General features: G+C 31.9%; 1 protein-coding gene across 3 annotated transcripts in view; it reads left to right on the plus strand.

Annotated features, from left to right (window-relative positions):
* Window positions 1-904: 904 nt before the first annotated feature.
* Window positions 905-18327, plus strand: part of LOC130445048 (uncharacterized) — a 140780-nt gene continuing 123357 nt past the window's right edge. For 2 of the 3 annotated variants that reach the window (XM_056780532.1, XM_056780534.1), the window contains exons 1-2: window positions 905-1029; window positions 6579-6714. In XM_056780532.1, coding sequence (XP_056636510.1) covers window positions 1014-1029; window positions 6579-6714 — 152 coding nt within the window. In that variant the 5' untranslated portion in view covers window positions 905-1013. Of the gene's footprint in view, window positions 1030-6578; window positions 6715-14117; window positions 14473-18327 lie in introns of those variants that run through there. The other variant, XM_056780533.1, reaches the window with a different exon arrangement.

The raw sequence follows: 18327 nt of genomic DNA on the forward strand, positions 1-18327 counted from the left end.
GTATTCTCCGCTAAATAGTTGGTATGATTCTTGAACGTTAGTCTTTAGTCCAAGATGACTCCCAGGTCTTTTCCATTGTTGATTGAGGTAATTTGATATCCCTTGGCATCCACGTTATTCTCTTTTTCTTTTCGAAGACTTTATTTGGGTCTTGCGTCTTTTCCACGTTAATGCTTTCAAATCGTACACCAATCATCGAGTCTTTCCATGATTTCCAAATTTTTGAGTTATTCTCGTCGGCTGTGTGCTCATAGCCATCCATATTAGAATATATGCCATGAAATTTAATAGAATTTGTTGTAGTACTGCTACTTTTATCTTTTTAGGTAGTTACGCAGACGTTTCATCAAGGAGTATGTGGCTTCTCTTAAATATCAGTCCTTCGTGCCAGACACTGTAGACATCTTTGTTGATATCCAGAAAGATGATCCCATTTATTGATTCTTGTTGAATCCTTAAGTGGTGTGATAGACAATTTTGGAACCTAGACTTCTTAGATAACCATTTTTTATAATTTACCAATAGAAAATGCAAATGGAAAACGCTAATAGATTTGAAAATTTGAAGAATTCCTTGAAACTATTTCCATCCACATGTCAATGATTCGCCATTAGCCACACTTCTCTATTGCAATTGCTTCCTTCAATACAAAATAAAATGAAAAAAAAATGTTAAAAGATTCAAGCTCTAATTGCTCAATTGTTTGAATTTACTAATTAATTCATCCACTAATACTTTTCAAATAAATTTTAGAACGGATCTCAAAACTTTGTAAACCGTATATTTTATATACATTACGTAACTGTGCCGCTCTCTTTTTTGCAATAAGTCTGGCATGCAAAATGGTGGAGGCATAATATGCGACGAACGGAACGGGACGCCTAGAGTGCTGACGCTTAGGTCGTTCCTGTTTTAGCACCGCGACGCCATCGTCGACGGGACCTCCAGTAGCTCGTTTCGTGCGGTGCAGGTGCGAAGGATCTGATGGCAACATTGCAAGTCGACCTCACATTATGAAATTTCACAAAGGTCAGTGCTGTTCGAACAAAAAATAACTGAGATGATTTGTTGATGTGTTATTTTATTTGTGTTTGTTGGCCTTTTGTCCCTTTGCTCACTACGCCCTTGGATTTGTGCGTACTAATTCAACGAGAAGATATTTTAGGAGAAGTTATTTAGTTATATTTTGTTGGAGATTCGTTCTTTTAATAGTGATATAATTTCAAATTATTTATTTGTTATATTCAGAAAATTTGTTGAATTATTGAAACTGTTTATATACGTTTTCTATGATTTATTTTCAATGAATACTTAAGTTTATTTTTATATGCATTTCTGGAAAAGAAAACTAATATTCAATGATAAGTGGTTTGTCTATTTTTGTCAATTTTTCGAACATTTTTTTATCTAAATCTCTCGAACTGTGGATTTAAAGTATCAAACTTTCAATTTATGAAACCCCAAATTTTCTAGAAGAATATACCAGGAGCGTCTAATGCATAGTCCAATGCTAAATAAAAATTAAGAACAAAAAAAATTGAATAATGATAATCTGATAAGTAATACAACATTTTCTATTATTCAGAAGAAATTTTGGGACGTTGAACTCAACCAAGTTGACTGGATGAGTAATACATTTAACTTTGTATTCACGCTATTGTAGTATTATTATTTACCAGTGATACACAAACGTGTTCTCCACACTTTTTCCATGACTTGTTGATATAAATCATAGTATCGGCTATCTAAAAGAGTTGAGTGATATAACTGAAGATGTTAGCTGCACTCAGTCCAATGGAATGCATTAGGTTCTAAGTAAATAACTCTCTTTTCGATTTTCAGAGCTCTCTAGTTGGACCATTAGTACAAAATTCTGCGAATATTGATTTGAGGAAAAAATAGAACTAAACAGCTTGAAAAAATTCATGGTGATTATCATTATATAAATCTTTCAACCACTCCGCAATTAAATTCCTTTAATTTTTTTTAAGATTAAATGTTGAAATAAAAATTAAAGAATTTATTTGTCACGACAATGACTCAAAATTAAACCACATGTGGGGTTCATTGGACATATATGTTGAATTTAAGTTGCTAAACATTTTTAGTTTGAACCTACTTCAAAGTGATTCGCAAAAAAATTTAAAAACATTATACCATTGGAAGATATCGTTTTCCTTTGGAGGCTATGGCTTCCTTCGTCCATAACATTAATTACAATTCAAAGTAAAATAAAAAAATGAGTTGTTTTGAGCATAAAGAAACCACGCATACGGAGAAGAAGTACAATGTATATCAAATAAACATTTTAAAACTTTGATATATAATAACTATACTTTTCATTGAAGGAATGGGCGGAAAATTCCTCTTCAATCGAATCGGATATTTCATCATAAAATTCAGGGAATTTATTTCCAGAAATAACTAGTTCAACTCCCGGAAACAGTTATTAAATTACCAGGAAGCGAACTTTTAGCTACATTATTTTTGTATCAATACAATGTACTAAAATTTTGGCAAACAAAAACGTTCTACACGAATAGCTACGGATTTTTATTTCTGTTCAAATATATTGATCACAAATTCTTTATAATTTCACAAGTGTAGTTGAAATCAAACCAACCTACTATTAATCTAGCCGATACGCCCCTCGTGTCCCACTAGTAACTAACAAAGGTCGATGTTCATAGTAATACTACTTTGGCTTGAAGCTTCCTTCCTTCTCTATGTACCATGGGAATTCCGGATAGTCTTTGATGCCTATAGCGTAGAGGCATCTTGATAACCACTTTCGGTTAAAAGACCAGTACCAGTCGTATTTGGTGTCTATGTAAGTGGTAAAACTGGCAGAAGGCTATGTATCCCTTAGCTTCCATACTTATCCGTAGAGACTGTCTTGCGAGAAAACTTCTATCAGCTATGACAGCCATATATTTGCTACATCTTTACAATAAAATAAAATTGTATTGCAATAATGAACGATTCACGCAATTATTTCCCTCAACACATTTTACCCTGTTTTGAATTTACAAATATCTCTTATTATATATTTTAAATTTAATTTGGTATATGTATTAAAAAAGCAATATCGTAAATAGACTCCATCAGACGCTCCAGAAATCCTCAAGGTATCTCAAGAATTTCGCTCTAGGGGCAGAGTTCCATTATCTCACGCTGCACGTGTATATGGAAGATAAGAGCTGCGAATGTTTACAAGGTTTTGCAACAACTATAAACGTTGCAATTTGCATTTTATAATGTTCATAATTTAGTTTTCTTATGACTAAGATTTAGCTCTGAATGTAATTCCAAACAAGAACGTAGTTGAGTTTCTTTGAAATAAAAGTTTTTAAAAATGCACTCCGAGATTCTCGTGAAATAATTTGTAAGTTTCTTGAATTTAATTCAACTTGAAGAAACCGGTAAAGCTTTCAGAAGCTTAACATAATTCATTCACTAAGATGTTTTCTTAGTTCAAACAAAAAGTTTGCTTTCTTGGATTTTACTATATTATACCGTCAAGTGTATAATATTTCTGCGAGTTTATAGATTTTGTTTGAACTAGTTTTAGAAATATTTACAGCATTAGAGACATTAACAACGAATGGAAATCTCAATATCAAATTCACATGAATTCTTATCTATCCCATTAGGAAAATAAAACATTTCCTCAAAATAGTGATACAATGTAAAAGAGTAGTTTTATAAGTTTCTATTATTTATTTGTTTCTATTTTTTCTTATCCCTTGCTTCAAATTTCTAGTTCTTGCTCTGATTAAATTTGTCGATTTGTCCGTGCTACTTCCTGCAAAATATAATTGCATAATTTAAACTGTTGCGTATTGTTTGTTTATTGAAAAATCTTTGTTTTTTCTGCATTTTCTATGTTATTTTAATTCATATACTATTTTTATTTTTCTTTTTTTTTGTCTGTCTTTAATACTGCGCCAATTATGTACGAAAAAGTGTGTATGTATAAAAATTTTTATCCGTCTCTAAAAAATTAAGAAGTTGCCCTTTCTTTAGGCTTAGAAGCTATTTGTCTTGAATATGGATGGCATTACTAAATTTTAACAAATTTAACGAAGTTCCAATTATGTTTCTGTTCCCTACTGAGGACGGGTCACCTTTCTTTGAAACCCCCTCTATGAACAACTCGTTATCGTTGTACCTTGACACAATTTTCATATATATGTAGGTACTGATGTACTTCTTTCTCAATCATCCAGGAGCTTGTAATTGTGCGCTCGTTATATTCATAAAACTTTTCTCCAAAATATTTGGGTTAAACTCTTCATCATTATTATATCATCCATTCTCTCTTTTTCAAATTCAGTTGTTTTATTTATTCCTTTCACTCTACATTTTTAAATTATATTCAGACAAATTTCCAGACATACTTTCTTAAATGTTTTTTTCCTTTTAAGTTTTCGATTCTTCTAGTGTCCATAGAATTGACTAACAGTTTGTCAATTTTCCAGTTCCGATATTATGACGCAACAACTGACAATTTCAAATTTACTACACATTCATGATAATAATAAATAAAACTTTTTAAATGTTATTTATTCAATTGAAATGTAATAATTTTCAATAATCTATTTACAGCACTATAAAAAACTGCATTGCTACATTAGTTTACTCAGAATTACAAATGTATTATTGAATAAAGAGATCAGAATAACAGAACAAAAATAGACTCGTGGAAAGTACAAAAATAAATTGTAAACATGTTTTATATAATACGTTTCGTATTGGTAAAGTAATTAGTAATTTGTGTATTATATTCCTGACAAAACATATTTGTCGACATTGTTTTGTCTTCCGGGGTATCAAGGTACATTTATCAAGGCTCATATAATAGTCATAAACTCAGAATTCACTAAAATATATTGAAAATGGAGGTGGGGTTGTATAGGAAACAGGAATGTAGTATACATCGGATATCACATAAAGCATTCTCATTTTCTTTTATTTATTAAATATTAAATGTATCTAGTGGAAAACGTCGATCTTTCAAAGTATTGTTTATATATTTTTCATGTACCGCTGTCGTATATGGATGATATTTGATGATGTCTGTCTAATATCCTCTTTCGCCTTTTGTGTTGGAAATAGCTGGAAGAAAGTCAAATTTGTAGCGTCGACTATAACATCATTTTTGTTGCTACTTGCTTTACGAATCAGCTTCCCAGATACAGAGTCTGGGTTTCTCCCAACTTAGCTCAAACGGTCCGAATCTTCGCTGTAGTCTGCGGATTAAATGGTCTGCTGGCCCTTTAAGAGCTGCTATTGAGCTTCAAAATATAAAGACTGCTTATTATATTTTCTTCCCACCAATACGCTAGATCTAGTTATAATAATGTTATTTGTTGGTAAACTTTTTGCTTTCATGAGTACGACCGTTCAACTCTCCCTCTAGACTCGATACCATTTCTTTTATTGCTGTTGGTATTTGCTTTGCTCTAACGATCTAAAAGGTTGAACGCTTTAACGCCGTCTTCGGTTACCAAATTTTCGTAGCGCGGTAGAGAATACAACCCTTGTGGATAATAGTTTCATGGAAAAACTGCATATTACAAATACTGGGGTATTTTCTTGGAAATACTCGAAAAATAAAATGTTCACGTTGAAAAACAACACAACTGTGAATTTATATTTAAAATCGGTAGTATCGTTGCGTTCACTTCTTTACACGGTGTTTCTAGGTGATCATTGTTATCTCTATTCAGGTATATTGTTAATATGCGGTAATGTTTCATTGGAGTTTGTCCATTCTTTTGATGTTGTCATTGTAAGAATTGAGCCGTGATGAAAAATGATTTATTTATGACTCAATATTCTCAAACTTCCTTTCGGAAATATCTTACGTCCAGAACCTCTGTACTTTATCGTTTTTTCACTTTATAATCGTCACTCTAACCTATTGTCTCTATCCAAGTTTCGGCATTTTTTCGCCTCTTGTAACAATAAAATCACCTCTAGTTCTTTCATTTGTCAATGAACAATATATATTTGTGAATACTCTGTGTGATTTCGGAATGCAAAAATAAAAAGACTTCATCATCCATCCAAGTAGCTAGATAGTTCCTTCCAGCATCTCGCCTGCCACGACTCCTTTATAGAACAAAAAGTCCAACATCTCGCAGTATAATAAACCGTTCGACATCTAGCATAAATTACAAGCGTTTCGAAACATTGCTTCAAACGTGTTGAGTTTGCAGCCTATGTGCTACAGAACGATTCTGCTAGAGTTTTACATCAGTTGTTCAAAGATTTTGTCCGCCAAATGCGACCAATATCATCAGAAGGAACCTGGCGAAATCTAACAATATATTCACGTTAGTGAGAGTGTTGTTAACCTCTGAAAACTCACGCTTTTATCAAACTGTCCTTTAACTGAGAAAGTATTGAGTCAGTTTTATTATTAAATAAGAAATATGTATGGTCTCAGCCTCCTAAAATGTTGGTTCATCCTGTTTTGATTAAAACTGTGGTTAATTCTAGGTAGCTATATTAAGAGCAAGCAATACTTTTAATTCTAATGTAATATATATATATATTTTATCGTATTCTAGAATATTCAGCCTCTGATGTAAGTCACCCTCCAAGATTTCGTGACGATCCTTCTCAGTGTGTGTCAGTACCGGAAAATGCGTGCGCAATTATTTCTGTTCAATTATATGAATTAACGGACGACACCGAAATATTATGGTGAGTAGAATATTATCTCGTAGCTATGTATCAATCTTATAATAGTAACCTGCAAACAAAGTTTTTCTGATATTTTTTATCCACTAGTTTTTGAACTAGTGGGGAACACTGAAAATCAATATAACAGCTACAGATTTTCTCAAAGCCCACTCACTGTCTCCCCTATGGGTTTTTCTCGGAGGCTTTGATGTTGATGTTACAATTTTTTACATGTCTGGACGGTAAATGCTTCTTAGTTTTTTGTATTCACGAATTGAGAGTTTTTGCGCTTTAATACTTCCAAAGTCAACATTAATTAATAACCCGCCTTAACCAGATGTGAATACTGCAGAGCCGATATCCATCAGCACATTATTGAGACTTAGGCCCTATCTTTTGTTTTAGTTATAGTATGGGAAGCTGTTCGTGATAAACATGAGCTGTATTAATAATTTCAAATTCAGTTTTGACCGGATCAAGCTCGTAAACGTGTTCTTTATTAAATGTAATGTATTTTCCTAACTATATTTGTATTTTCCAGATCAACCTTCACTTTTTGCACCACACCAATATAACCATTAACATTTATTTAATTTTTTGTTAAATATAATAGCATACTAGCTTTAACCCGCGGCTTCGCTCGCATCGAATCCATTAAATAAGTATAAGAAATCAATATTTTAGAAAAGAACGAACTCTGTAGCTATATTAGAACCTGAGATATAGATCTTTGAATGAAGAAAAATTGCCAAAAACCTACAAAAATCCATAACTCCACATTGAATGTCCGCGTCTAGCTCCTCTCCAACTCAACCGATTTAAGTGTTCAAAAACTCAAAAGAAAGAGGGTGTTTCAGCGAGTGTTCTTAAACCAAAACGAAGTCTCATTACTCCCATAAGTAATGTACAGGGGGAAATCGCATTTGAGTATAACTTGAGAATAGCGAAAATTAGATGAAATCCGATGGTTGATGGCTGATCTGTGTATCAATACCTTTCATTGAAAAAAAAACTAAGCAAATCGGTTCGGGTAGAACGCCTGAACGGACTCGGAATGGAAATCATCAATTTTTTTTAATATATAAGATGGGATTACAAAGCTATTTATGTAGTTTGTATATCTAGAGACCTGGACTGAGTAGATGTAATAGGCCTCCTGTGGCGTCACGAGATCTTACGTCACGTGACGTCACAGTATCTCTCTCTCATTGATTTCGCTGTCTGTCTTTCTCCCACTCATTCATTTCCCAATACCTATAGTCATACCGGCCAATTACATCTACTGGACTGAAATTGTGAAATATTTCAGTTTTTCCGTGATTAATACTACACTAATTGTATTCAAAATTTGAAGCTCCTCTGTCTTCTAGAAGTGCCTTGAAGCTTTGAATATCGGTGAATCATTGAGTGACAAAATTAAGAAGACTAGTAATAATTCTTAAGCTACTGATTCAAATGTTTTGAAATATGAAATATACCGTGGTTATACAAGGCTTGTTTGGTTACTAGGAATACAGACTCCTAATTTAATCAACAACGAGGTTATAGTGGATCGAAAATGTCCTGAACTGCTTCGAGAAGAGGATGTTCGCTTTTTTTGCTCGGCTTGACGTGGCACTGCTGAGCTACCGCCTATTAAAATTTTTCCATATTCCTTTCTGTTCATATTATGAAAAAAGTTTAGTTGTTTGTAATTGAAAGTTGAAACTCATCCACGTATTCGACTGACTGATGTCACTTTATAACAATGAAAACATGTGGGCATATATGGGACTAGTAACTAGTGTATGATTAAAATATTAAATACCTTTTTTGATACTGCCATAGTGAAACCTCCAAGTTCACATAATGTATCAGCAATTCTTTATTATAGTCAAGAACAATAAAAAAAACTTTCATATAAACCTAATTGTTAGGAAATGCATTATCTTATAATGTGAAAAGTAATCTTTCTGAAGCTTAAAAAAGGGCTTGTTTAAATGGCCCGTTTATATTGAAAGATCGATGTAATTGTCCTAATTTAAATTAGGATTTCATTATATAATCTAGTACAGAAAAATGGTTCTGGAAATAGCAAATCAATATTTTTAAACACGGTCTATTAGTTTTATGTAAATAACATTAAGGTATGCTGTAAAATAAGCAAGGAAATGTACATATCTACCCACGCATTCCAAAAATAAATACGATTGGTATTGGTACTGGGCATTTGATGTTTTGTGGTAAATATATGTCCCAATTTATAATTCTTAGAAAATAAAATCTGTTCCATATCTAAATGAAATTACTTCTATTACTTTAATATGTTCTCGTTTCTGATGTGGATACTGATAATAGATTTCACTATTTCCACATATTATGATCAATTGAGTTTTGATTTCCAGATGTAAGTGCTAAATTGCATAATCCCGATTTAGTTTGGTTTATCGAACGCATATTATCTCATTATAGACTGGAGCAAATCCAAATTAACAAGAATTTCAAAAGCACTTTGTGATCCTGTTAATCCCGAATAGGATTTTCTTCCCTGGTTAAGCCAAATTAATACATAACAAAACAAAACAATGCAAATCTCCCATAATTATTTTATAGCACGACTTTGTATCAACTATAAAATGTGTCTAGAATCCTAGAAAATTAAATTTCTTGTTTCTCCTTAACACTTTTCTTTTTAGTGGTCAAACGTTAAATGACGAAGACGATCACTAAGGGCTTCACCACTATCCTACTGACTGAGCCAATTTAGAGGTACTAACACAAAAGTCACTTTTCGCTTTAATAAAACAGCAAAACGACGCTATTGGTGAAATGAATATATTAGAGATCGGTTTTATATACAAATTAATGCAACCATAAACTAAAAATATTTGATTTAACAAGATCATAATTTATTGAAATATTTGTTGAATTGTGGATCAGCAATTTATATTTGTTACGACGGCTCAAGTTCCATACCATGTATGACATGGGTCAGTAAATTGTAACTTTCGCTATCTATATGTCAACCTAAGAACTTTTCTACCCACATAATACTTACAAAAAACCATCAATAATTGGGACAGGATATAGAAGTTAGCACTCAAGATCATGTTTATTCCATTATAATGTGACGGTGAATTTTTAGACACATGACAATCTCCTACTTATTGGTGCAATGCTTGGTATTCGTTGTTTATATCCAGGATTAGGTCATTGTAAGCCTAAGCCCAAACTAATAGATTCTATATAATTTTGTGCATCAATCTTTGATGAAATGTGTTAAGACAGTCTTCTACTTTACGATTAACAGTGTTTAATTGGAATGCAGATGCAGAATTCAACGTAATCCTATATCCACTGCACTTATCCCAAAAAACACTGAATCCGGTGACCAAAGATTGTCAATTGACGTATGAAAAAATCGAGACGATGTCAGTGATTGGATAGACAGACACTCAGACAATTGAAGAAGATCACCTACATCCAACTAAGCCATATTTAAGATGGATGATCATTTATTCACAGATGGAACAGAAGCAGCATCATTGATATGTGGAGAATATTTCCTTGAATAAATTATGGAATCAAAGATATCTAAATACGCATACAGATAATAGGAGATTAAGGAGAATAAGATGCTAGAAAAGTCTTAGAATTATATACTGATGATATTATTGCATATAATATACAAAATCTTTGTCAATTCAATCAATAAACATCTAAAGCCCAAGCTAGGAAAATTTTAGAACCCAAAATGGATTCACACTCATTAGGTCGTGAAATTAATACAGTATACAGACAAACCTTGAAATAAATACTGCAAAAATACTGGACAGAGAATATAAAGCAAATAAACATGCAGTCGCGCCTTTTAGAAAGTTTATATTGAATAAACTATTCGAAATTAATGCGTCAAACAGGTGGAAATTTAATGACAGAAAACATACTGTGAAGGGCAAATTGTAATGGTGAATCAGTATAACAAATGAGAAATATATTATGATAATAGCAAATACAAATTATCAATTCGTAAAAGATAAAGATACACTAGATATGAAAGCATGAAGACTAGGTTTGAGTGTGAATAGAGGTAAAACAGAAGATAAATATAGGGGAAAAGAAGACAATAACACGAAAATTTACCTTGGAACAGGAAAGTACGAACTTGAAATTTCAATTATACATGTGAGTGATGATTAGTAAAGTTAAAAGAGTACGAGAGCAAAGAGGATATAGAGATCAAAATCGAGTTAATACTGTTAAAAAATGAAACATTGATAGTAAATAATTGTTTATAAGACTTTTCATTTATGGAATGGAAGTGATGACATTAACAAGTGATAAAACAATGATAGTGAGTTCACAGAGCAACAAAAAGTTTGGAACCTAGACAAATAAGACACCAAAAAAGTAAAATTCAAATGAAATAACAAGGAGCACAGGAATCAATAACTGAAAAGTAAAAGTACAGTTGCTCAAAGCAACGAGAATGGACTGGACCAGAAAAAGAAGATAATGTATCAAGCATCAGTTTGACGATGATAATATTGATGGTTGTACGTTAGTGAGCATTTTCTATGATAAATGAATGGATCTGAGCTAGCGATATGGGTGTTTTCATAAAAACTATCATAGCAACAATAATAATAAATCATGATGTACTCTGTTGAACCGTAATTGGGAGAATTTTAATTTGAGCTTTAATTTTTTCCTCAGTTTTTTCATGTTCCGAATAAACTTTTTAAAATTCTTGTCATTTGTTATTATGAACGTTTAAATTTATCGTTTTTTCTTAATTGTCAGTGAAATGTAAAATGTTTGGCGTTTCCAACTTTTCTCGGTACAAAAATAGGTTAAAAATGACGCCAACAGCTATTTTTGCGATGTGCATTTTAGAGGAAGTTCGAGCTGAGTAAATTCATCACATGAACGAAGGTAGACAGATTTATGTGGGTCGGTATTAAGCCGTTGAGAGGGGAATTAATTCTAGCAATTTATACTAATAACCAGAACAACGATTTGATAATGCTCTTAAAATCGTATGTTTCGAATGTAATATCAACAATACAACAAGCTTACGTAGAAATTAAATTATTATTGATACCTAGATTCATACATTCAAACGAAGAAGAAGTCTAAGATGCAATGAACCTACTGTAAGAGACATCTTCTTATCCAGGAATAAATTTTTCACAAAACATATTCAAACAGATAACATTTGTTAGAACTCTTGAGGTTATGTATAATAAGTCAACTGCCTTGTGATAATTGTGATACTGTTTACATGGGATAGACATCTCAATATTTAGAAAATAGATTAAATGATCATCGATACGACAAAAACATTCATTAATAAACTATGAAATATCTCAAAAATTCAATTATATAAACTCAAAAATCGATATCAGTACAAGAAAAAGACACTTCTTTGAATGGTTGACATACATAGGAACGAAAAATCTGTCAAAGATGAAAAAGACCTTCATATGAAATGAAACTTTAGTGGAAGAATGAATCGCGAACATGAGAAAACAAACCCTGTATATGCGACGTTGTAAAATATATTATTACTAGTAAATTTAATCTGAGGGAATTGAAGTAAAAATTTAGTGCCAAGGGGAAAAAAGACCCTAAAAACAGGGATTGAAAGCTACTTTTTTCCCTAAAGTGTATAAAATATAGATCTGGATGGAGAAGCATGAAACAGAGAATACTATCTCAAATTCAACGTTGCTTTTATTATGCTCGCCATCAATTTCTATTTTTCAAATGCGAATCTGTATTACACATGAAAAATATGGACCAAAATGTGAACATTGATTTAGTTATAAGGGAGAACTAAGTAGACGGGAGCAGGCAAAAATAGTCGAATAAAAGTTGGAATTTGAAATTAATTCATAAGTTATGGGGGTGTCCGAAAAAAAAAAATTTGTTATGGCCAGGAAATTATCAGACCATATATACATTTCCTCTATTCATATAGTTTTTCATCGATATTGATAACTAAAAAGTCATACTCACTGCAGCTTCTGCTATAAGGATTACAACTGTACAACAATTTTTTTCCAATTTTCCAGGTAATTGTTTAAAAGCTTTAGTAATCCCAATAAAACCGATATTGATTCAAAAATTCTATAATAAGATTAATGTCTATCGTAAATAAACTTTATTTAACAATAAGACGCCGCTGAGGCAAAATGCTTCGTTATTTTTTTTCCGTCAAATTTTTTTTGGTTTCTTCAAGTGAGAAATTTATTGATGTTGAAAAACTGATTATAAAAAAAACTTTTTCATACAATTTACGTTAAAAAAGACGTTCTTAATGCAAGCTGACATGATTATAAACATTTAAAACAAAGCATGCGTATAAATACATTTAACACTAGTTAAAAAAAACTGAAAGTAGGAATAATTTTAAAAAAATCAAAATGTTTTGGAATTATTCATTCATTTATAGTGACCAAAGTTAATTTCTGAAGCATAATTAGGAAAGTCTGCACATTTAACATTAACATTATTTCTTTTGTATATAGTAATATCAACACTGCCACTACAACAATTGCTGTTGCACACTCCTTACGAAGATAACGAATTTCTTAAAGCATCTTGACATGTATTGCTGCTACTTATTATAATTATTGGCCATTTTTATTCCACCTGGTTAAATAGTACATTTATTGTTAACGAACTTCACAAAAAAGTGTCGATGAGAAGTGCTGGGAGAGCGTAATGCTGCATATTTGCGGTAATACTTGACGTAGTTTGGAAAGATGCGAAAACTACGCTGGAGCTTTGTCTTCGTATCGATTTGGTCTCTTGTGAGAATTTTTGATTTCTTCGGACGGTATTGCTTAAATCCACCGTATGCAATATCATAATATCGAGTTTTATGAAGCGTACCTTTTTGGTGTGAAATTAAATGATCAGTTCAGGTTCACTTCAAATTTTGCTTAATAAATCTAGTATTGAAAAATTCATTAGTACTTGGTACAAGCCGTGTAACTAGCTCCCTCTATGAGAGCCAGATATAAAAAGAAATTCTTTACTAGTAGTTGCGGCAAAATCGTAAATCGTGTATTTGGTTAAATTGTATTTTTTCTCTTCAACGCCCCTCATCCTGAATACGGAGGACGTTACGAAAATTTGGTACTGAGCAAACCCCAATTTTTTTCAGTTTTCTATCTATCCTAGAGACGGGATCACCTTTTTGGAAACACCCTGTAGAACTATACAATTGCTTATTTTAATCAGTGATGTGAAGTTTGAAAACAAACTTGCAATAATGAATGGAAAACATGTCATTTGGTATAAAATCAACCATTAATATTTTCAACTAACATTAACAAACCAGGTTCACATTCATGGCATTCGGTAAAAATAATCATAAGGCCAACCGAATACGCTCATCTCCTTGGCATATAGAAAACTATTTTCCAACTTTTTATACAGTCGTTGAGGTGGCTACGTAAACGCCAGTAGTTAGTTCCTTTTTTTTTCTTCGACATCTGAAAAAACTGAAAAGCGTTTGTGTCGCTTTCGATATAAATTCCTTGACATAATAATAAACCAAATCTATTTCGGTATCTATGTTTTTCTCGAGCGTGAAAATTTAGTTAATCGAGAGACGACTTATGGATGCGTTTGAATTTTTGTTTATTATTTGGAGACGTAATGTCGTTGTTCAATGATGATATTTTGGTACTTTTGTGATTAATGTGATATGGGCCAAAATATCAGTAGCTGTTGTTCGTGTTCTACTGGAAAACATGCTCAAGGGTGTTACGGATCTATTTCTAGTGGGTGAGACTGCACAAAATTTCTTAATACATACTACGTAGACAACTTTATTTTACATTGTACTCGTATTTACATTACAAAGATTATCCATTGGTTAAATAAACAAGTAAGCATGAAAATATTCGACAATTATTATTCACATGTCCGAACTATCTTAGTTGATTTTCTTCTATGTATTGTTGTATTTAACATCTGCTGTATGTTCTGTTTTTGATGTGGTCTAATCCAGTGTTGTTCACATTTTTCCTGTGACTTTCGGCCGTTGTCCATCTTTCGGAATCATATGTTAGTATGGGTATAGATTCATAAATTTTCACACTTATTTCGTATTGTTCCCAGGAAAATATGTTTTTATCGCGTTAAATAATTTTATTTGTTCTATTTGACTATTTTCTATTTTAATATCGTGTGTCTTTTGTTTATGTTCTTATGATCTTCGTGTTATTTACATTCATACTGTATTTTATAATCGTTTGCTTGTACAATTCGAAATTTTGATTCATTGTTCCTCAGTCTTTTGTAAATATGACCATGTCATTTATTTCTATTTCTTTTATAGCCATATCAAAGATTGTGTATTCCAGTGGATTTAATAGACTACTCTGTCTGAGTCTGTTTGGTTTCCTCCGCTGTTTATCTCAGTATGAATATAGCGTCTTGTGTTCATCTATTGGGTCAGATTCCAAACTGAGTTTCTCTTGGGTTGTTTCAAGATTTTCTCATTCCAATGAATCTGGCAATTATTTTCGCTCCAAAATTTAATAAGGTAATGGCTCTGTAATAACTACATTCTTGGCTATTGGTGATATCATTTCTAATTGCTAGTCTTTGGGAAATATTTCGATTTTCATTATGATGATATTATTGAGCTGATATCTATGTTTCTTTTCGATGAAGTAAAACCAAAGATTTTACATTTGAAGTTGATTTATTAAAAATATCGACATTTATGAAGATTATTTCCTTCTCTGATTTCCTTTTTTGTTTAGCTTGTGCTCCTTATGGCTTTCCTCGCCTTTCTTTCAAGTAGATACACCATGTTCTCCTTTTGTGAAGAAAAATGCACTATACTGAGATCTCAAAATTTCAAACATTCATTTCTTTGGACCGCTCAAAGAAGTATCTATTGTACACTTTACTTAGTAGTTGTAGAAAAGAGTGTGTGAGTAATTTTTCACTTACACTCGTATACATCATAGTTCAAAGTAAAATTTCTCGAACTGATTAACTATCCTAATTAACTTTATTCTGTAATTTTTTCTTTAAATATTGTCGCAAGCTCAATAATTTTATGTCTTTGTGTTTTCAAGAGAATTAGACATTTTTTTCTCTTCTCCAACCCTTATCCTATTTTGTACTTCATCAAATATTCTATTAAGGGAAATATCCATTGTGTATATGAGTGGCATTATATGCCTAAGAACATTTAGACATTGAACACAAAAAACCTATGGTGATATTGAATTTTGAGATCCTGCCAGAATTCACGTTTAAAGCTTTCATTCATTCAAACTTGAATTGAATTTTATTTTCTCACTGTTTTGACTGTTAAAATGTTTCTCGTAACTTTAGAAAACGATTCAATTATTGATGGTTGATATTATATATGTTATGTTATAATTTAAAAAAATATATTGTAATAACTATGTGATCGTGTTGTTATTAGATTAGTTTATTAGTGTACCCGTATTTTGAAATACGCTTTCATCGATTTACTGATTTATTCGTGACCTAAACTTTATTTTTTGGGAAGCTGGACTTACTTACATACGTTGGTTTTTTTGGCAGTGTGCCTACGGATTGTATGTGTTTGTATCTGCTTAAAAATAAAAATAGAGATCGTATATATATATATATATATATATATATATATATATATATATATATATATATATATAGTTTTGGTGATCAATTATCTTGATTTTAGGTCTCTATCAATTAAAAGTTCGTTTAAAACCATGAAATATTGGCGTTTCGACAGCATTAAAAGAAAAAAGTAGTCGAAACGTCAATGTTATATGCTTTTAAACGAAAATTTGATTGATGGAGACCTAAAATCAAAATAATTTATCAATAAAACTATAAAATAGAAGTCTAATAAATAAAAAATTAAAGGTGCTGTACGAAATATATCAAGATATAGAATACTTGAATATAGAATTCAATGATTTGAATTTATGGTTAAGACGGTTTTCAACAACTACAGTCCAATTGCCTTAGTCCCAGCCATTAAAAAGGACATGTAGAAAGTCGTTAACCAGCAAATCTTGCGATATTTTGATTTTGCAAAAAAAATCAACGACCATCAATACGGCTTTCTTACACATAGATCAACTGGGGATCTCCTGGTTCATGTTACCAACGTATTGACTGAAGCTATAAAGATATATGGAGAATCAAGAGCAATCCAAATAAATTGAGACGCTGGATAAAGATCGATTTATCCAGCTGGCTATCGTTGGTCACATTTTGTCAACTTATCTATTTTTCCTATACATCAACAACTTACTTGAGAAAATTTTAAGCACGATCTCTAGTTTTTCTGACGATAGTCACTGGTGTTGTCATTCAAATTCAGAACCGAAGGTAGCAACAAATCACTACCAGCAATACAGATCTTGAAAATATTCAGAAGTGGTGTAGGAGCAATCTAATTGAGTTTAATGCAGATAGGAACTAGGCTGCTGTTTTTACAAAGTAAGCCGGCTTTCGGCTCGGGATTTAGTCTCGTCTGGACATAAAATATCTCCACCACAATAAATGTATACTCTTAGCTGCAGCGTTTAATCCTTTCCAAGGCCCCAGTTTCTTTAATCTTTGAGTATTGCTCGCACATTTGAAGCTCGACTCCCAAGCATACCTTAAGGATGCTTTACTCTATACAGAAGAGAGCAATTCCACTTATAGGCAAGCCAGAGTTGACCAGAAACTTGGACAGCATAGAGCATAGTTGAAAAGTCACTGACTTGACTCTGTTTTACTGATACTACAACGGCAGATGCTTTTCCGAGCTGTCCAACATAATCCTATCTAGAGCAGAATCTGCAAGATCTACTCGATAGGCTAATGAACACCTAGTTCGTCTGCAAACGTCCATAACGTCAATTTATTGGGACTCCTTTCTTAGAAGAAGTGCACGTCTTTCCCGAACTGTACAACATACAGATGTTCATGATCAATATCCACAGGCATCTCTTTGTAATAAGATTCATCCTATTGTGCTTGCTGTATACGTAAAAAAAATGCTTTCGTCTTTAAAATATGAACTTGACATTATCAACTGATACAGATGGTATATGTGCTTTCTAAGATTCCTAGAAACAGCTTTTTCGGTTACAAGTATTCGAATTCTCGATTACCGATTCTATAACTGGAGAAAAACGTAATCCCGCGACCGGTTTTTATATCTTTGATATCATCCGAGCGGTCGACATCCTATCTAATCATAAGCTAATCATAATCTAATAAGCTAACTTTGTCAGATTCTAAATCTAGATTCACAGATATTGGAGAAGCAAAACGTACAAGAAGATGAAATATTTATATCAAAAAAGGATATATAACGTATTTAACAAATAATAGAACATATATTGAATACATTCAACATATGTGGAAGGATCTTTCAAATTATTCAAAATGATAATAATATTTAGTATTTACATCAAATTTTTCACTATTTGAAAAATAGCTTTCAAAATCATCAATATGGCCAAAAAACAGCAATAACAAACCATGATAAGACGAAAAACACATTCAATCATAAAAAATGAAAAAAAGTAATAAATAAAGGAAAAAGAATTTATAGAAATTATTCAAATGAGCAATTCTAGCAAAAATTTCAACTATGTTTTATAAATT

The sequence above is a fragment of the Diorhabda sublineata genome, chromosome 6 (genome assembly GCF_026230105.1).
Source record: "Diorhabda sublineata isolate icDioSubl1.1 chromosome 6, icDioSubl1.1, whole genome shotgun sequence".
Classification (NCBI taxonomy): domain Eukaryota; kingdom Metazoa; phylum Arthropoda; class Insecta; order Coleoptera; family Chrysomelidae; genus Diorhabda; species Diorhabda sublineata.